Here is a 21,616-nt window from a genome sequence, read left to right as displayed (position 1 = left end):
CTGAAGGAAAGTAAGTAGACATAACAGACAGGACGGTTAGCATCTCAAGAACTTGGCAAAATAGAAGTATGTTTGAAATGATTAAAGAATAAGGACACTGAGATTGACTCCACTGTTTTAATAAAATGTTTCCCCATTTAATAAAAGGTTGAACAGCTGCTCCCAGGGAGTGTGTGCAAAGTTTGCATAAGGGATTTAAAAGGGGAAAGGTGGGGACGGAGGTCGTTCTCCTGCCGTCTTATAGTGGTCTGGCGAGGCCTTTAGGTTTTTTCCTGAGGATCAAGAGCTCAGGGAAACTTTTATATTAACTGCGATACTCAGGTGCTCTTAGCCAAAGATTTGCCTTCATTTTTCTTGAGAGTGCACCTTCATATTTGCCCATCATTGTGAGGTGTGTTGCATTATGAACTGGTAAATGGAACTTTTGGAAACAAACCCCAAAGCTACCTTGAAAACCACTTTAGTACTCATTCAGCGCTCCACTTCTAATTGATTTGATCTGTTGGCTGAGCCACAACACTAGGAAATCAGTGAGCTTCTTGGTGATTAAGTAGAATCATGTCAGAAAGTTTACATAAGGGTCATCAGCAAACGTGAGACTTCAGAGTTACCTGGTCACTAAGCCAACCTTCCCTTTGCCTCATCCTATGATCAAGCCATGGCTTTTATCAGTGGAAGTCCCAAAAATTATATAAAGAGGAGGAGTGCCTGGGGATCTTGTCTTGAAGCAGAAGCAGACTGTCACTTTACATCACATTGAGAATAGATAGGACTGCAGATGCAGGCCTGATGGACTTCATGGTTGTGACAGCCTCACCTACACCTTGAGATGGCAAATGTTAGTTTCAGTGCATCTGGCCAGCAACACACACAGACTTGACTTTGCGCTGGAAGCCGGATGATGCTATACTTTGGGAAGCAGTAAAGTTTCTATTAAAAATAAAGTATGGGGACTTCCCTGGCAGTTTAGTGGTTAAGACTGCGCTTCCAGTGCAGGGGGCAAGAGTTCGATCTCTGGTCGGGGAGCTAAGATCCCACGTGCCGTGAGACGTGGACAAAAAAAAAAAAAGTATGAAGACCAAACTCTTCTTTTTCACCAAGGGATTGAGCATTGGATAGTGCAGATGTGAAGAGAGAGCTATAAGAGTGAGCTGGGGAGAATTTGAGGTCCGCTGAGTGTGGCCTTCTTGCTGCCGAGTAGTTAAACCATAGATCAGAAACCTCAGTGCTCAGGAGAATTTTCAAGGATGTCTTAGGCAAAGTGCAGTGTTTTTGTTTTTTATCCCTCGCAATTGGGTGTAGAGGAGGGGCCTAGACAAGTTGTATTTTCCCTTTGTGAGCAATGTTGTATATCATGCTTGCCTTTTTTGGGAAGAGAAAGAAGAACACATGGAGGGATCGTTTCTTCTTCATTAATGCACCATTGTACTTCATGTGGTTGAAGTTCATGACAGCCTTCTCATCATACAGTTGATACATGCAGTTTATGGTTTGTCAGTATGGTTATCATTCATAAATGACCCCAAGAAGATGTAGAGTTGATTACAAGATGTTTTCTTTGCAGCTCCCCAGTAGGTATCTAGTGTCATTCTTAAGTTTGCTGTCAACTAAAGACATCCTCAATATTACTTGAAAGTAGAGATAACGGTATCTGGGCTCTTTGCACCCTTCTCTGTAAGTATCGGGCAGAGCCTTCAGAATTAATTGCTTCTTAGATGCACCATTACTGCTCACTTAGCCCTATGCAAAGAAGTAGGTCATTCTATTCATCAGAATCTTGCTGTTCTGTAATTATATGAGGAGCAAATAATTATAGATATGGTTTCTGTGTAATTTTAAAGCAGGTAAATATAGCATCATTAGAGCATAATCTATAGCTGGAAAAACTCAAGTTTCTTTAAAAAACATGCAGACAACATTTAAACCTTGGTAAGTTTTATTATTCTCAAATGTGTTATGTAAGTTGGAAAAAATCTTTGTTTGTTGGGCCGCAAGAGGCACTTATGATTAAATATCAAGGAAGAAAAAGAACTGGTCTCCATTTCTTTCTTCCTTTTTAAAAATATTTATTTATTTATTTATTTGGCTGCATCGGGTCTTATTTGCGGCATGCGGGATCTTTCGTTGTGTGCGCGGGCCTGGTTGCCCCACGGCATGTGGGATCTTAGTTCCCCGACCAGGGATCGAACCCGTGTCCCCTGTATTGGAAGGTGGATCCTTCACCACTGGACCACCAGGGAAGTCCCTTCCATTTATTTCTTGACACTATAGAAACACCATAATTGAAATTTAGTCACATATGCTTTGAACAAAGGACTATGTACTGATGTTTCATTTTTTATAGGTGGAACATACCTCTCTCTTTTCATTGATTAAGATAAAAATCAGGTTTCCCACTTTACTGAAAGATGTAAATGATGCTGAAAATTTGATTATTACAGAGACTGTGTTTATAACCCTTTCAAAATTGAATGTAAGTGGAACTAGCCATAAACTACACCTTGCACAATGCTATATGGAAGGGGTACATTTAAAAAATTCAGGTAGCCTGAAGTCCTTCGATTAGAATGAATTTACATGAATGGAGATGGCTTCTTCCTTGAACTTGGCTAGCTCGCCTGTCTTCCTTGCTTTTTTACTTCTGTTTATTCCAAGAGTTTGTTTTAATGTACAAAACGAGTAAAATTGATATGCCAAAGTGCAGGCCTGCCTATATGGTTGGCAGAATTAGACTAGTGTCTTAGTTTGCATTCTCCCTAAGAGCAAGACGGTGACTTCAGGAAGCGCGGCGAGGGAGTAGGAAGTGAGACAGGGAGGGTGGGGGGCCAGTGAAGGGGGTGGTGCTCATGAGTGGATTGTTGCAGGGTCTCCTTGCTGCTGGGGATTCTCTGAGAAGCTGTGTGGAACACACCTCGGGGGTGAGGAAAGCGAAGGGATTTACCTGATGTGGTAGGCAGAGTAATGGTTCTTCCAAAGAGGTCCACATCCTAATCCGTGGAACCCTTGAATATGTTACCGTACAAAGAGAACTTTGCCAATGTGAATGAGTTAAGGACCTAGAAAGAGGGAGATTATCATAATAATCTTCTTATAAGAGATACTTCTCCTTATAAGAGAGAAGTAGCAGGGTCAGAGCCAGAGACGAAAATACGACAAAGGAAGCAGAACTTAGAGAGAGATTTGAGGGGCTATGCTGTTGGCTTTGAAGATAGATGAAGGAGCCATGAGCCAAGGGGCCACAGTCTCCAGGAGCTGGAAGAGGCAAGGAAACATATTCTCCTCTAGAACTTCCAGAAGGAACCGGCCCTGCAGACATCTTGACTTTAGCCCATGAGACTGATTTTGGACTTCTCACCTCCAGAAATATGAGATCAGAAACCTGTGTTGTTTTAAGCCATTAAATTTGGGATAGCAGCAATAGGAAACTAATATATCCACCAACTCACAGGCCTCATTGATTGAGGATGGCCTCTAGGACAATATTTCCTTGGTGCTTCTAAATTTATTTATTTTATTTATTTATTTTTGGCTGTGTCATGTCTTCATTGCTGAGTGGGCTTTCTCTAGTTGCAGCGAGCGGGGGCTACTCTTCGATGTGGTGCGTGGGCTTTTCATTGCGGTGGCTTCTCTTGTTGTGGAGCACGGGCTCTAGGTGTGCAGGCTTCAGTAGTTGTGCCACGCGGGCTCAGTAGTTGTGACTCGAGGGCTCTAGAGCACAGGCTCAGTCGTTGTGGCGCATGGGCTTAGTTGCTCCACAGCATGTGGGATCTTCCCAGAGCAGGGCTCGAACCTGTGTCCGCTGCATCAGTAGGTGGATTCTTTTTTTAATTTATTTTTTATTTATTAATTTAATTTATTTATTTTTGGCTGCTTTGGGTCTTTGTTGCTGTGCAGGCTTTCTCTAGTTGTGGTGAGCGGGGGCTACTCTTCGTTGCAGTGCGCAGGCTTCTCATTGTAGTGACTTCTCTTGTTGCAGAGCACGGGCTCTAGGCACGTGGGCTTCAGTAGTTGTGGCTCATGGGCTCTAGAGCACAGGCTCAGTAGTTGTGGCACATGGACTTAGTTGCTCCGCGGCATGTGGGATCTTCCTGGACCAGGGCTTGAACCTGTGTCCCCTGCATTGGCAGGTGGATTCTTAACCACTGCGGTAGGCGTATTCTTAACCACTGCGCCACCAGGGAAGTCCCTCCTTGGTGCTTCTAGCCACCCCCATGCAGGCTCCTATGACGGATGGACGCCCTCAGGCAGAGAAACCCTCAGCCTGCACAGGATGGGAGTGGTCTGCAGGGCACCTCTGCAGTGGGCCGGGGCACCAGTGGGCTTGGCTGTACCTGGACAAAGGATTTGATCAACGGAATGTGTAAACGTCCTCATAACCACTTGGAACTAGGTCTGTTGGGTTGTTTCATATGAACAGTCCAGGTTTCTGAGCCCCTCTGACCATTCCTTTGCTGTCTCTTCTCCTGGCCCATGCTCTTCTGCGTGACCTTTAAATGTTGGGGTTCCTAAGCATTATGCCCTTGGTCTTGTCCAGTCTTCCTCTGTGATGGTTAATTTTATGTGTCAATTTGACTGGGCCATGTGCTGTCCAGACATTTGGTCATTTTTCTGGGTGTGCTTGTAAGAGTGTTTTTGGATGAGATTAACACTTGAATTGGTAGACGGAGGAGAGCATATTGCCTTCCCTAATGTGAATGGCCCTCATCCAGTCAGGTGAAGACCTGACTAGCATAAAAAGGTTGACCCTCCCCTGAGCAAGAGAGAATTCCTTCTGCCTGACTGCCTTCGAGCTGGGCCACTGAATTTTTCCCTGCGTTTGGACTTGAACTGAAACATCAGCTTTCTTGGGTCTCTAGGTGCCAATTCACCCTGTAGATCTTGGACTTGTTAGCTTCCATAATTGCATGAGCCAATTCCTTATGATAAATCCCTTTATCTATATATATATATCTTGTATTGGTTTTGTTTTTCTGGAGAACCCTGTCTAATATACACTCCATACTCCAGGGGGATTTTCTCTGCTCTTGACTTCAGCTTCTATCAATAGGCTGGTCAATCCCAAACCTTGGTTTTCAGCCCTGGGTTTCTCCATATCCCAATTTTAAACTGCCAACAGAAACATCCCCATGGATATTGTATAGATACTTTAAACTCCACATATTCAGAGTGAAACTCATTATCATCCGCCTAGGAATCTGCTCCTGCTTTCTGTATTCTGTCTTTTTCCATTACGTCACCATGTACTCTGATCCCATAGTCAGTATCATCAGCATTGCTCATTCTGAGATTTAAACTTTCAGGATTTCTGCCATTTAGCTCTGTTGTTCCCCAATGGAGAGCAACCCTGGCACACAGGACTGAGTTGGAAAAATCCTACGGCTAAGAAGGAACTAGGAGATCTAGTTTATCCACATACAAAGAAACACACACAAACACAAACACACTGGGCAGGTTGAGGGAGAGAAAAAGAGAGATACATACAGAAAGCAACAGAGCCATACAGATAGGCAGACAGACAGAGTCTGACAAAGAGGGGAAAAAAGGGAGGAAAACAAAGAGAGATACAAACTACAATGTGATATAAAGAGGCATAGAGTGAGAGGTAGTGGGAGACCCATGTAGAGGCAGAGAGAGAACATTTGTCAGACAGGGAGGAGAATGTAGAGAAAGAAGGAGCCGGACTAACAGAGGTGAGCAGATACACACTGTGCCCCAGAACTTGAAAAAGCCCTACTCTGTGCTGTTATGGTCACCCTGGCCCACATGCCCACACCCCTCCCCAAAGTGACCCACTGGCCTGCTGAACAGGTATATGCTTTAGAGCCATAGGGCCTGGGTTCAAATTCCAGCTCAGCCACTTTTTAGCTACATGGCTTTCAGCACTTTACTTAAGCTTCATTTTCTTCATCTGTAAAATGGGGATAATAATACCTACCTTGCAAGCTTTTTTGTCAGATGCTCAATAATTATTAGCTCTGCCAAATCCTGATATCCTCTGGCTCCCATCCATTCCCCCCTTTTTTTCTGAATTTTATTTTTTTATACACCTCCCCCCCCCATTTAAAAAAAATTTTTTTTTCTTTTTTAACATCTTTATTGGAGTAATATTGCTTTACAATGTTGTGTTAGTTTCTGCTGTACAATAAAGTGAATCAGCTATACATACACATACATCTCCATATCTCCTCCCTCTTGAGTCTCCCTCCCATCCTCCCTATCCCACCCCTCTAGATGGTCACAAAGAGGCTGTCTTTTCTCCATTGTATATTCATGCCTCCTTTATCAAAGATAAGGTGACCATATGTGCGTGGGTTTATTTCTGGGCTTTCTATCCTGTTCCATTGATCTGTATTTCTGTTTTTTGCCAGTACCATACTGTCTTGATTACTGTAGCTTTGTAGTATAGTTTGATGGCAGGAGCCTGATTCCTCCAGCTCTGTTTTTCTTTCTCAAGAGTGCTTTGGCTATTCGGGATCTTTTGTGTTTCCATACAAATTGTGAAGTTTTTCATGCTAGTTCTGTGAAAAATGCCATTGGTAGTTTGATAGGGATTGCATTGAATCTGTAGATTGCTTTGGGTAGTATAGTCATTTTCACAATGTTGATTCTTCCAATCCAAGAACATGACATATCTCTCCATCTGTTTGTATCATTTTTAATTTCTTTCATCAGTGTCTTATAGTTTTCTGCATACAGGTCTTTTGTCTCCTTAGGTAGGTTTATTCTTTTTGTTGCAATGGTAAATGGGAGTGTTGCCTTAATTTCTCTTTCAGATTTTTCATCATTAGTGTATAGGAATGCAAGAGATTTCTGTGCATTAATTTTGTATCCTGCTACTTTACCAAATTCATCGATTAGCTCTAGTAGTTTTCTGGTAGCATCTTTAGGATTCTCTATGTATAGTATCATGTCATCTGCAAACAGTGACAGCTTTACTTCTTCTTTTCTGATTTGAATTCCTTTTATTTCTTTTTCTTCTCTGATTGCTATGGTGAAAACTTCCAAAACTATGTTGAATAATAGTGGTGAGAGTGGACAACCTTGTCTTGTTCCTGATCTTAGTGAAAATGGTTTCAGTTTTTCACCATTGAGAACGATGTTGGCTGTGAGTTTGTCATATATGACCTTTATTATGTTGAGGTAAGTTCCCTCTATGCCTACTTTCTGGAGGGTTTTTATCATAAATTGGTGCTGAATTTTGTCGAAAGCTTTTTTGCATCTATTGAGATGATCATATGGTTTTTCTCTTTCACTTAGTTAATATGGTGTATCACATTGATTGATTTGCATATATTGAAGAACCTTGTATTCCTGGGATAAACCCCACTTGATCATGGTGTATGATCCTTTTTTTTTTTCTTTTGCTGTACGCGGGCCTCTCACTGTTGTGGCCTCTCCCGTTGCGGAGCACAGGCTCCAGACGTGCCGGCTCAGCGGCCATGGCTCATGGGCCCAGCCGCTCCGTGGCATGTGGGATCTTTCCGGACTGGGGCACAAACCCGTGTCCCCTGCATCGGCAGACGGACTCTCAACCACTGCGCCACCAGGGAAGCCCTATGATCCTTTTAATGTGCTGTTGGATTCTGTTTGCTAGTATTTTGCTAGTATTAGTGATATCGGCCTGTAGTTTTCTTTCTTTGTGACATCTTTGTCTGGTTTTGGTATGAGGGTGATGGTGGCCTCATAGAATGAGTATGAACATAGATGCAAAAATCCTCAACAAAATACTAACAGGCTGCAGGTTCCTGTTGGTTTTGGTGTCTGCCCCCAGTGGCTAAGGTTGGTTCAGTGGGTTGTGTAGGCTTCCTCGTGGAGGGGACTGGTGCCTGTGTTTTGGTGGGTGAGGGTTGATCTTGTCTTTCTGGTGGGCAGGACTGTGTCTGGTGAACACCTTCCCCCTTTCGTGAAAGGGAATTTATATGTGTCTGGGATAAATATAGCTAACAAAACTTTATTATTGGAAATAAAGGAAAATTAAGAATACCCTTCTAAATTAGCAGTTTAGGAGACTTTTCAGCCACAATCTATTTGAAAACCAACCATACTTATAATTGACAAGATACATGGAAATGTTCTTTTATCTGCAATTTCTTTTTTACTCCCCCCCTCCTCCCTGTTTTCTAGTAGATAAGCTAGGAGAGGGCAAATTGCTGCTCCTGGAACTCCTGTACACAAGAGGACACTGGTGAGCATAATGGAGAACTTGCTTTTAATGATCCTTCTCTACTGTTTTTTGCTTTTAATAATCCCTGTCTACTTTTTTGCCCACATCTACCTCTCTCTGTACAGAAGGAGACCACAGGCATAATTATATTGCTATACTTTCAGACTTGCATCAGTAAAATTTCAAGAAAGAAAACAAACCAGAGCCAGTAGGATTAGAATAAATCTGTATCTGTGGGCTGAGGAATTAACCAAGTGGAAGGGCCTTACCTTCTCATGTTTCCCACTATCGCAATCTACCATTAACCTCCAGTTGCAAATGTTTACAGAATTCTGTAGGAGTTTTGGGGGGTAAGATATGTTTTTTAAATTTTAAAAGTACTAAGAATTAGAAATAATTTGGAAAATCCTAAAAGTACTGTATAGGGAATAAAAGTCATCCATAATTCTACAACCCATTGATGACTTCAGTTAACATTTTGAAGTACATCATTTCAATTACACATATAACATTTTTATCCACAAATGGACTCACATTATACATACTTTATGTTTTTTTCATTTGTAATATGTAATGCGAACACCATGTCATTATTTTTCTTTAAATAATTTAAATTTTTGTATAATATTTCACTCTGTAGGCATAGCCTAAGGTTTTGTTTCCTTTTGAAAGTGTTTAAACCATTCCTGCTGTTCCATTCAGTGAACAGCATTTAAATAAAATTTTTTATGCATATCCATGATTAATTGTTTAAGGTACATTGCTTCTACAACTGGAACTTTTGATAAAAAATTTAAACTTTTTAAAAAGCTTTGATATCAATTGCAAATTCTCCATGCAGTTCCAAAAAGTTGTGTCAATTCATACCCCTTTCATCAGTGTGATGTCTCTCTATTAAAAAAAACCCTGCAGTTTTTGGTTCTCCTCTTCATAAAGAATCGTCTTTTCTTTTTATTAAATATCTTTTCAATATTCTCTCTTCTAGCTTTTGTATTCCCTTATTGATTTCTATTAAGTTTCAAAACCATCATTGTGTTAGATTTATTTTTACACCGCCTTGAACATTTTGCTGAAAACAGTTTATAGAATCTTCATGAAAGAAAATTGTGTTTACTCAAAAGTTGTGAACTCATTTAAAAGCAATATATATTTGCTGAAAGAAGGAAAAAATATTTATTGCCTACATGTCAAGAACCCTGGTGGATGCCTGAGAAGCACAAGGTGTGATCCTTAGGGGTCACATGTTCTTAATTGGAGAAACACAGCCAAGTTCACATACTCTGAACAGCAGTTTTTTCTCAACCTTGTTTAGACCCATGTCCCCCCAAACACTGTCTCACTATGTCTAGTGTATCACTCCTCTCACTAGCCAAGTAGAGTTTACCCAGCTTTCTTTCTGTAGTTCCTATTATAAACTACAGAACTAGATCCATTGAATGTGCTCTTTCAGATTACCTGTGCACATATGCACATCCTATGCTAATATGCCTTCCCTCCCCCAGTGAAGAATGACTGCCTTAAGAATCACCCAAAGCAGGACTTGGAAATTTACTTTAAGCACCTAAGATCTGGACAGATTGTCAATGAGATCTGGCTCGATAAAGCTCAAGTTAAAACGTTTCTCTTGGCAATGAATTTTCTACAGATGGAAGGCCTATCAGTGCCTCAGACCTTGGTGTTATCTGTGCCTCCTTTCCCTCTTCTCCAAGCTACCCCTGGGCTGCCATCGACAGGTAGTCAGCTGGCCCCTGCTCACCTCTTCCATGATGTCCTCACACCAGCATTCCTGCTCCCACCTCTCTTTTACTTTGCTCTTTACGTAACATCCAGCTGATTCCCTGATTCCAGACATCTTGCTTCTGAGGTTGGCATTCTGCTGTGTGCCCCAGTAATTGGCTTTCCTGCTCTGTCCCTCACTTTCTCAGTCCCCACGTTGCTGCTTGTCATCCGTGTCTCATAGACCTGATGTCCTAACCTTTTCTCACTGGAATTAGGTCCCCATATCTTCTACTGATACAGTGTTGAGCACAATGACTGGCCAACACACTGTACATTGTAAATATTGTTGAACGAATGAATGAATTGGAAGCATTCTCTTGCTTGACTTTAACTTTATATCTTGGGCTTAGTTGAGCCATGTTAAGACAATACTCATATTTCATGTGTCTTTCTTTTCCCCTTCATATCCCAGATTTCTTATTTTGGCTTTCTACACTAAGTTCTGTAGTAGACACTTTGCACATGTTATTTCTAATCTTCACAGCCATCTCGTAAGACAAGTATTACCATCTTCATTTCACATATGAGGAAATTGAGCATCCAAGAGGTTTGCTAATTTCTCCAAAGTCACTCAGTGAATCAGTGATTGACCTCACTTCTCCATGGAACCACTCCCAGAATCACTGATCCATGGCTTAGTTCTTGAGGTGCCTGCACTTTCTTACTTTGCCCTTCCCTTGACTCTTATTTTATTCTGATTGAGCACCACTGTCTTTGCCTGAATCCCAGTTGAGACAGAAGGAGCGATGAGGGGAGGACAAATCTGAGAGGTCTTGCCAAGGTCTTGACATGAGAGGTTGAGGCTGGGGACTGAAGGAGATAGAAGAGCCAAAGGTATCTCCACATCTTCAACCTGAGAGAGCAGAACAGCAGTGGTATCACCAAAAGAAATGGGTAATTGGGAAGTCTTATTCTTGTAGGTTGTTAATCAGATGGTGGTTGGAGTTCCAGTGGCTCTTTCCTCCCTGGTTAACCATGGCAATGCTATTAGTTTTTCTGAGTCTCAGTTTCCTCTTCTTTGCCCTGAGCATCATCTTACCTGACTCTTGTGTTTGTCATTGGTTTGCCTATCAAATGATGCAGTACATACGAACATGCTTTGTAAGGGGTAAAGCTGTACACACGTTAGCTGTCATCACTGTTGTCAGGTATGTTATTACTAAAGTCAGATAGTAAATGGAGACACCAGCTTCTTGAGTAAAATATGTCTATGCCTGGGGTCAACAGGCTGTGACCAAATCTGGCCTGCTGCCTGTTCTTATACGGCCCATTGGAATGTTTTCCAATTTTTTGTTTGGCTGAAAAAAATCAAAAGAAAAATATTTGTGACATAAGAAGTCACATGAAATTCAAATGTTGGTGTCCATACATAAAGTGTATTGGAACAGAGCCAAACCCACTTACTTATGTGCCACTGTTTATGGCTGCTTTCTCAGTGCAACAGCAGAGTTGAGTAGTTGTGACAGAGATTGTACAGCCTGCAGAGCCTAAAATATTGACTACTTTTAGTAAGAGCTGAGTAGCCCTGGCCTGCCCAGTGCACATTCCTACCTTTACTCTCTGACACTGATTTAAGTGCAGAATTCCCACTGAGCTTAAAAACTGAGAAAGATGAGAAATAAAGGTAAGGAGAAAAATGTGAATTCCCTGGCGGTCCACTGGTTAGGACTCTGCGCTTTCACTGCCAAGGGCCCAGGGGGTCAAAAAAAAAATTTTTTTTTAAAAAGGAGAAAATGTCAGGTTAGAAGTAAACTTGATATTCTGAAGGTGTTTTCCTCTCTCTTCTCCCAGACCTCCCCCCAAATAATAGAAAATACATTTAGCAATCAAAAATATTCTCTGTTCCTTTAATGATATGTGAGGGATATGTTTGTGCTCTTTTTTTTTTGTATTTTTAAATGAATGAGAATAAAAATAAGACTATTGCTGTCATTATGTTAATACTGTTGACACATTCACTGTATTTCATACAATAATACCTTCATTGTATCAAATTAACTTAATATATGAAATATAAGTAAGTTACCAAATGAATTTAGCACAATGAACTATAAGTAAAAAGATGGCTATTTACATTTTCTTTTCTTATTTTCTGTAGTGAGAAGCTGGATGGAAAAACTAAAAGACAAGGTAAGAGAAGTATTTTCTTCCTTTGGATTTATCTTAGAGGGCATGGCTTTGTCAAGTAAAAGATCTTGAGAGTCATGGAGCTTTATTTCATTATTCTGATTATGGTAATCTATGCAAAGATACAGGGCCACTTCCAGGTGCCCAGCAAGAAAGGAGGTCTTCCCTTTAAGGTCTGTATAATACAAGGGATGCCTTATTCTTTGGAGTGCCATTCATACTTATGGAATGTAATTCCTGGTATGTACAACTGAGTAACACCCTTTACATATCAAGGTGGAGTTCCTTTTAGGGAATTGCAGGAGTGTAATCCCATTCTAGTGCGCATTTCATGTCCCAGTGCAAGGATCTTTTAAACCTGATCTTCCTATATGAGGAAGAAATACCTTGGATTTTGGAAGGCATTGATTTTTGTGACCCAAGGACATAAATTGATGGACTTGATTTAAGAATAAAACTTTGTGATGGAAAGGGCATCCTTAAACCATAGTGGGAGGTGGGATTAAAAACACCTGAACACCTAAGCACTCTCCTTAGGCCCACTTTTATGTAGTCTATCATAGTGCCACTGCTGAGTGATGAGCTGAACTATCTGGAATGGCCAACTATAGAGAAATATTTTCCTCTCTTGCATTAATTCTGCCATCAACATTTGTGACTGACAATATTAACTTCCTTTCAGGTTTATATTTTTCATTTTCTTTTAATTTTCAATACTCTCTAAGGTTTCATTTTTGGTACCTTGTAATTTCAAACTGGAATTACTCATAAAAATATTGGTGGAATTCTGAACTCCTTGCTGTAGTCTGTGTCAGATCCAATTACTATAAACCAGCTCAGATTTCACTGGGGGTTTAGTTAAATGGAAATCGTTTCAACTGCCAGATAGGAGTTAACTTCCAATTCGCTTGTCTTAGAATATACATCTGTTGATGGTATCTCATATCTTTTTTTATTATTTGAGGTCAATTTCCCCCATATTTGAATGATTAATATTTATTTTGCTACAGTTTAATGTTAAAGGATAAAAGAAAACATTCAACTGCAATTAAAATTGTATAATTATATTAATTCTTCTCACTATTATTTTTCTGCTTCTCAGTAAAATTTAGCATATATAGTTTTTGAGAATGAGATTATTTTATGTTCATATATATTAAAAGTGACGTTGAAGAATTTTAAGCCTGTTGACATCAGTGGAGGCCATTTTGGTATCTGTACTGGGTCCAGTTGTCTAAGGGAAGTGTAATCAGAGGACTGAGCAAGATTTGGGGTAAGAGAAGTGCAAAAGTTTAGAACTGAATATATTTATATTGATAGTGCTTCTTGTTATTTTTCAGGGGAAAATATAATGCAATGAAAAGTAAACAGGCTCTGGTCGTTTAATCTAGGAGTCCGTATATCATTGTTTCTATAGAAAATATCCTTCTGAATTACAAAAATGGACAAAAAATAGACTTAAGAAAACAAATGTTGGCATGTAGACTGTTTAGAAGTTGGCTGTTGCAAAGTTTCTTACCTGTATGTATATATAGCTTCACTACTCCATTTAGAAATCTGTGTAGCTTTGGAGAAAGGCTGTATTTTCTCTTCTTGTGGACCATTCCTTCTTGTCTCAAAGGTCTGGTACGCTCTCCCTGCTCCATTTCACCAAGAGAAATAATTTTATTTATGGCCTCAGTTTTCTGGACTATTTTGAAGTTTTTCCAGCCCTCTTTTCATTTTATTCTGTAGTATTTTTTCAGTTATGTCTTAGTTTTGAAAAATAGTTGAAACTCCCACCGGATTGACTTGCTTTATGCCTTGTCTTCATTTTTTTTTTAATTTAACCATTTTTTAAATTGTAGTTAATTTCCAATATTGTATTAGTTTCAGGTATACAGCAAAGTGATTCAGTTGTACATATATATAGATTTCTATTCTTTTTCAGATTCTTTTCCCATATAGGTTATTACAGAATGCTGAGTAGAGTTCCTTGTGCTATACAGTAGGTTCTTGTTGATTATCTATTTTATATATAGTAGTGTGTATATGTTAATCCCAAACTCCTAATTTATCCTTCCCCCTCCCCCCGCTACCTCCTTTGGTAACTATAAATTTGTTTTCTATGTCTGTGAGTCTATTTCTGTTTTGTACATAAGTTCATTTGTATCATTTTTTTTAGATTCCACATATAAGTGATATCATATGTTATTCGTCTTTCTCTGACTTACTTCACTTAATATGATAATCTCTAGGTCCATCCATGTTGCTGTACTTGCCTTCATATTTTGATTTTTTCTTGGAGGGACTCAGTCTAATCAGTCCCCTCCCTCTGGGAGTGAAATATCATACACTTACTTGATACATACAATCATATGTGTACACACATATATGTATATATATATAAAATATATGTATACATATCTTCCTCTCTCTCTCCCTCCTTCCTTTCTCTTCCTCTCTTCCCCCTCTCCCTCCTTCTCTTCATATGTCTAGCTAGCTAGCGATCATCTTTAAAAGTCTCGTGAGTCATTATCTTCAGAAACTCTTTGAGAGTGAAACTATTGCCGTTTTGTTGACAGTCACAGAGTCCCTTAGAACTGAAAGCTAAACTACATATTTAACTGGCTCTTCAGTCAACCCAGAACATCTTCTCAGTTTAGCTTCATTTAATTGGTCCTGATATTGGTTTCCCTGTTAGTTAGCTGGACTCTAGAAAGGGTGGTAGGTGTTCTAAAAAGTTCTGAATTATTCTCTTTGTTGTTATTGTTTAGTCTTCCTATATTAGTTAGGATTAAGATCGGCTATGAGTGACAGACAACCCCCAATGACAATGGCTTAACCAAGAGAGAACTTTGTTTGTCTCTCATTTGTGAGTCTGGAGGTAGCAATCAGAGGTTAGTGAGGAGCGACATTGAAGGCTCAGGCTCCTTCTGTTTGATGCTCCACGATTTGTGACCTTTATTCTCAAGGTCATCTCGTGGTCCTGGATGGCAATTAGGTCTGTACTCTAGCCAGAAGGAAGGAAGAAAAAGGGAGCCTAAGATATCCCTCCCCCTTTAAAAGGGAAGATAAAGACACTCTGCCATTCTTAAAGGGGGGAGGGTGGGTAAAGGCTCTGCTCCCCCCTTGAAGAGCATGCTCTGGAAGTTGCACGTGTCACTAATGTATCGTCTCCTTAGTGAGGCTTATCACATGGTCACATCCAGCTGCATAGAAGGCAGGGAGAAGTAATCGTTATTCTGTGCCCAGCCCAGATGGAAGGTTCTATTGCTCTAGAAGAAGGGGGCGAATGGCTATCGAGGGACAGTCCCTATACTCATTCCATCATTAACCTTCTTCCTGTTTAAATGTCCAAGTTAGTGATGCTTGTTTGACAGATCCTTACCTGGCTACCTATTGATGTATTTTTTCAACATCTATATTTTTTCTCAAAATTGAAGATGCATCAAAATTTTAGTTGTATAATACAGGCCAGCCCTGTTGTTATATCACCAAGATCGTTCTATTTCTTCTAGCTTTAGGAAATAATCCAGAAAATGGATGATCCAGCCTATACTCCATAACAGCGATTCTCATGTATAGTCTGCACCAGTAGCATTGCATCACCTGGGAGCTTGTTAGAAATACAAAATCTCAGGTCCCTCACTAGACCTACTGAATCAGAAACTCGGGGAAAGGGATCGAACAATCTGTGTTTTGACAAGTCTTGAAGGTGATTCTGATGCATGTTCAAGTTTGAGAACCACTGTTGAATAGACATCATAAGCGTACTGAATTCAGCAGACTTTAGGCAGTACAGTGTATCATATGGTTTTCTTATTGTTTTCTTGAAAACCAGTGTTTCTGAACAAATACAGTATCCTGAGAAGGAAGGATACCTTTCTCATAAATATAAAACAAAACAAACAAACCAAAACCAACCAAACAAAAAAAAACAGCTATATCTAGTAAATTTTATCTTAACAATAAATTTTTTAATTTTCAAACTGTTTATTTGGAAATAATTTCAAATTTACAGAAAAGATACAAGAATAAGGATAGTACAAAGAATACCCCTGTTCCTTTTCTTCAGATGCACTTATTCTTCCTACGTTACCCCATTTCTATCTCTGCTCCTTTTTTCTGAGCCATTTGAGGGAAAGCCGCATACATCATGGTCCTTTTACACCAAATACTTCAGTGTGTATTTCCTATGAATAGGAATATTCTGTTAGCAAACCATAATACAGTTATCAGCTTGAGTACATTTAACATTGATATCATACTTTTATCTGTTCTGGCACCTGGATTTCAGTCTTTTGGTTAACAGACCCAAAATCTCCTTTATAAATTCATTTTTCTCCTCCATTACAGGATCTAGTCTAGGGTCATGTAACACATTTAGTTGTCAGGATTCTTTAGTTTTCTTTAATGTGGACCACTTGCATAACCATCTTTTGTCTTTCATGACTCTGATATTTTTTTAAGAATACAGTGCTTTAAAAAAATAGAATATTCAGTTTAGGTTTATTGGACATTTCCTCATGATTAGATTCAGGTTATGCATTCTCGGTTGGAATATGCACAGATGCAGTTGTGTTCTTCTCGGCAAGTTACGTGTGGAGGACTGTGCACATCTAATAATTCTGAACAGAGAAAAGGTGCTAGGCAGAATTTATAACTTCATATGCACGTGTCTTACTTGTTTTCATTTCTACAGGAAACAAGTCATGGGCAATTCTAAAAACAGAGTTTATTTTCAATTAGTCAGTTATGTATAAGGGATGGTTAAATTATATTTGAAGAGGGTAGGTTGCTTTATTCCCATCTTGTAATTTACTTGTAATTTCAAAGCACAGGCAGATCACACACACACACACACACACACACACACATGAGGGAATAAATAGAGGAGAGAGATTAATTGCATTTTTGTGAAGTCTACATGATTTAAAGCTCTAGAAACGAGAAGCCTCAATGTGTAAATAAGAAACATGCAAAGAGTGACACATTTTGTAGTATTCATATTTTTGGTGTGGGGTTGAGTTACGTAGTGTGAGGAGACCCACTCAGAGGTTGATCAAGTTGAGCTTCCAAAAGTTCAAATATCATCCTTTGAATGTATAGCTCTGTAAAATCTAATCTACTGTGCTTAAAATTATCATACATCAACATATATGTATATTTCCATGCACTGGGAATTGTGATGTAAAAAGAAATTCATAGTTCTGGTGAGAGCAATGGAAAATTATAGACTTTTATAAGCCTTTCGTAGATCTAGAAGAAAATTTGGGTTTCTGTAAAGCATATTAATTTGTTGGAAAATAACTGAGCTTTGTTTCTTGGGGAAAAACACTTAGTATGCTGAGGAACAATGCTATGTTCTCAAATTAATGGAAAAAATTCCACATTCTGCTCTAACTCAAGATTCTGGAAAACAAAACCAGTGAATGAGCTGGCTGTGTACAAGAGGATGCTGCAGTTTTGTAAGGGCTTGTCCCTTTGATTAATTCTAGAAATGTTGGGAAAGCATCATAGCCTGCTTACTTCAGCACTTGTTAGAAAACTTTTATTTTTTGTCCTTCTCTGTTTGGGGCTCATTCTGAAAGATACTGGAAATAGTTTTTGCTATATTAAAATTTTTAGAAATAGTCAAATAAGTGAACAGACTCATGGTTTTTCCCCCATAAAATAATGTCTATCAAAAGTACTTATTACAGCACTTTTAAAATTGTTAACTGTTTATGGTTTTTTTCTGGGTAGGCTTCTAGAAGGGGCCATCGTGGAAGGTAAACCAGTGTCATGTTCCTCTATGAAAGGCTCTGGTTATTCATCCACCTCTATCCCTTAGGTGTCGTATTGGCCAAGATGCAGGGAGCACCCTTAGGGTGATGGCCTTACCTTGAACTTGGGTTGGTCCTGAGCTACTTACTCAAGCCCAGGGATGTGTGGAGATCACGCTGCTCTCTTAGGACTGAAGTATCCATAGTAACACCTTGGGGATGTTGGAGACCCACATGCGTTTGAAACCTCCAGGCTCTTTTGGAAGTACCAGTGTTGTTAGCAGTGATCTTTGTGCCCCTCTCTGCCACTTTCTTTCTTTGGGGCTGGGGAGACTCAGAATTCCCTCCCAACCTTCAACTTTGGCCTTGTCCACTGGGCAGATATTTTCTTTCATATAAATGAATCCATCCACATTATGTGCAACTGTCTCCTCATCCTTGTCTTTTTGGCCTGGACTCCAACACCTGACAACACCCTTTCCTTTGCAGGTCCTTCTCTTCCCTGCTGTCTCCAGAAACTCTCACTTCTCACTCGCGTACAAGCACATTCCTCTTCCTTTCTTACTGTGACGCAGCTAAGATCGTGAGAGAGGACCTACCAAAGTCAAGGCCCTCCTTCTGCCCTCTAAGAAGCACAATATTCCATTGGGCACTTCAACTCCCCCTGGAGCTTGACTCAGGCTGCTATTTCCAATTTATAGCATTTTAATAGTCCTGGCATTCTCAGAGGCTTACTTCATCCATCTTTAATACAAATTATATTTCTGTCACCAAAACCTGGTGTTGACAAATGTGCATAAGCAAGGGGCTGGAGGTGCCACTAGGTCTGGCTGATTGATTCAGTACTTCTTCTACGTATTTGAAATATCCAAAAACAGTCACATCTCTCTCTCTGTTGCCTTCTGTCTAAAAAGTAACTTTATTCCAGGTGCTATTTTATAACAAAGCAGACAGGAGATTTCAAGGTGTCTAAAACCTGCTGCCCTCCAGCAGAACTGAGAAACCCAGGGCAGCAGTCTGTTTAGCATCCTAATGTGTGTTTCTTTTCCTGTGCAGGCTGGCTATATGTCTGGGATGCTGGTGCCCGTAGGGGTTGGGATAGCTGGAGCCTTGTTCATCTTGGGAGCACTCTACAGCATTAAGGTTATGAATCGCCGAAGGAGAAATGGCTTCAAAAGGCATAAAAGAAAGGTATGGAATCAACAACAGCAAAACCTAATCAGTTTCCGAACATTCTTCGCTTTTCTAATTTGCTTAATAAAGCACACGGGGCTTAATGATGCATGAATGGTACTGATGTGCCCAGTGGTTCTGATTAGCTGCTGCAGCTGCTGCCTCGGCTTGGTTTGTTCACGTGTCTTTTAAAGGGGGCCTGTTCCTCAGCTTTGCTCTGCGGCAGAAGGAGTTTAATGCTTTTCCGTTTTCTTTCCCCAGCAGAGAGAATTCAACAGCATGCAAGATCGAGTAATGCTCTTAGCTGACAGCTCTGAAGATGAATTTTGAATTGGACTGGAATTTAATTGGAAGAGTCAACGATCTTATTATTTTATTTTTTATTTGGGGGCAAAAAAAAGAGAACAACATTCTGCCATGCTGGGGTTCTCAGGCCATCAGTTTCATTATCTGCTGGGTAGTAGATTTTTCGTGTACTGAGCAGAAAAGGCATGCTGTGTATGAACTGTAATATGCAGTATTTGTTTTTATTCTGTAGTGAATTTTCCACAACCATGGGCTACAACTCGTAAATATGCAGCATACATGTTGTTCAGTAGGAGTTGCTAGGTTAGGTAAATATTTTGTATTTTTCGACATTGTCTTGTCCTTGGTTTGGATTACGTGTGCTGAAGTATAACAAGTATTGCTGCCAAGGCACACTTGACTCTGAAATAGAAATCTTAACAAAGAAGAACTTGTGATGACTGCTCTACCTACTTGAATCCCTAGGCTTGTGGGCCATGGCACATACTACATTTGCATCAAAACTAGCAGCAACTCAGAGTGAAATCTTTTTCATCAAGAAGATCTCTCAGCACATTAGGATATATATAGAATTGTTTGTACCTTACATTATGTACTTGTCTCCTGGTTTTTATTATTTTTCCCCTTCCCTTTATTCTTATTCTTGGCAAAGAAAAAATGCACTAGAAATAATGCATTAAATTGACTCTCGGTCTTAATGTAGCTTGCTTTCTTAAATAGTGTAATTGAGTCCAAAAGACCTATCAATAGATTCTTACATGTTTATCATTAAGAGATGTCCTTTTTGTGTATCATTCACTTTGTCCAGAAGAAATGAGGAAGACATCAAGAGGAAAAGGAGGATAGATAATCTCCCAGAGCATTTATCTCTGCCATTTGGCTCTGTGCTTGTGTGGCTACCATTCTGAATTATTCAAAATGTTGCTTTTCTGCATCTGTGGTCTTGGCCATGCAATGATTGGGCTGCCACTGGTCCTCGTTTGGCTTTATTAGAAAAACACTTTCTGTGGAAGGAGTAGACTTGGGGGCTAGAGTCCTGGCACATGACGGAACTTATGAAAAACCAGCCTGTCTCAGGGCATCTCACTTTGGGTGATGCTGGACTGTGTTAGATCATTTCTCATTTCCCTTGGAATGTAATTTCTTGCCCTGTCTTTTGCATCTAGGTATTTGGGACTTTCAGGAAGTAGAGTTTTTGGGTAAAGACTTGGCTCGTGGAAGAATAAAAGTTAGTAATAATACTGTCCATGGTGCTTTACACTATGGAGAACTTGTTCCCATTTATTGGAACCTGCTCTGCTGTGTTCAAGGCAAGCTGCACAGTTATTTCTAATAGCCACTGTGTGATGTAGGAGGTATGTTTTTATTCTCCCATTTGACTGAAGACAGAGCTGAAGCAGAGAAGTGAAATGATTATCCAAAATTATACCCAGGAAGAATGAGGACTAGAAACCATGGACTCAAAACCACGCACCCCTATCTTCAGCTCAATGCCCTTTCCACATACTTTGGAGGAACCAGTAACATTTCAGAGTCTTTCTTTAAAACCAGGGTTCTAAGGAAATAGCTTCTTGGTCCAGGAACATGTCATACAAGTTTCTGTCTTTGGTAAATGAATGATGTCTTACTAATTTCTCTCTTATGCACACAAATCCTTTTCCTTTCCCACATCAGCTGTTTCCTTATAATCACATAAATTTAAGTATCACGTCTAGGGAACTAATAGAGAACTCTTTCTTGAATTCATTCTTGAAGGATAGCTGGCTTACAGGAATGTTTTCATCAAATAATTTTAATTCTTTTTGCCAAGAGATATAAGCAAATGGGTGAAATTGATCAAGAGAAATGAAAAGCTCTGTACAGTCAAATAGACATTAGCAATCGACACACAAGCTCAGAGTCAGGTTTTAAAAATAGAACTCAGAATCATGACTCTCCAGAAATGTGTAATTTCATGAGTAGAGACATCCTGATACTGCATAGGGTACGTTTGCCCTTTCCAAGAGCAGCCCCTTGCTGTAAGTGTTTCTAAGGTTAGGAGGAGGTGAGCACAATGTAGCATTACTGCCTTTGTGTTCTTGACAAGCTGTTTGTAGGGAAAACACAATAGGCCGCTTCATGCTGCATCATGTGGATGATACTGATGGCCACTAACACCTCGGGCTACTCTTAGTCTGTAGTTTTAACTAGACCATGGTTAATAGGTTGGACCTTCAAACTATAGTATAATAAAGTCACCGATGACAGACATAGTCAACTCTATTCTAACAACTAACCTTAAATATTTAAGCTGGCGGTGCTGATAGCTGCAGCTTCAATT

General features: G+C 39.8%; 1 protein-coding gene across 2 annotated transcripts in view; it reads left to right on the top strand.

The window, feature by feature from the left end:
* Positions 1–19,842, top strand: part of ARMH4 (armadillo like helical domain containing 4) — a 123,425-nt gene extending 103,583 nt beyond the window's left edge. Inside the window, exons 5-7 of one of the 2 annotated variants that reach the window (XM_082616764.1) lie at positions 12,042–12,073; positions 18,874–19,008; positions 19,252–19,842. In XM_082616764.1, the coding sequence (XP_082472890.1) occupies positions 12,042–12,073; positions 18,874–19,008; positions 19,252–19,320 (236 nt within the window). In that variant the 3' untranslated portion in view covers positions 19,321–19,842. Of the gene's footprint in view, positions 1–12,041; positions 12,083–18,873; positions 19,009–19,251 lie in introns of both variants that reach the window. The other variant, XM_082616763.1, reaches the window with a different exon arrangement.
* Positions 19,843–21,616: the final 1,774 nt, after the last annotated feature.

The sequence above is a fragment of the Mesoplodon mirus genome (assembly GCF_964341445.2).
Source record: "Mesoplodon mirus genome assembly, chromosome: 4".
In the NCBI taxonomy this organism is placed as follows: Eukaryota; Metazoa; Chordata; class Mammalia; order Artiodactyla; family Ziphiidae; genus Mesoplodon; species Mesoplodon mirus.
This window is presented reverse-complemented; position numbering and strand designations above follow the sequence as displayed.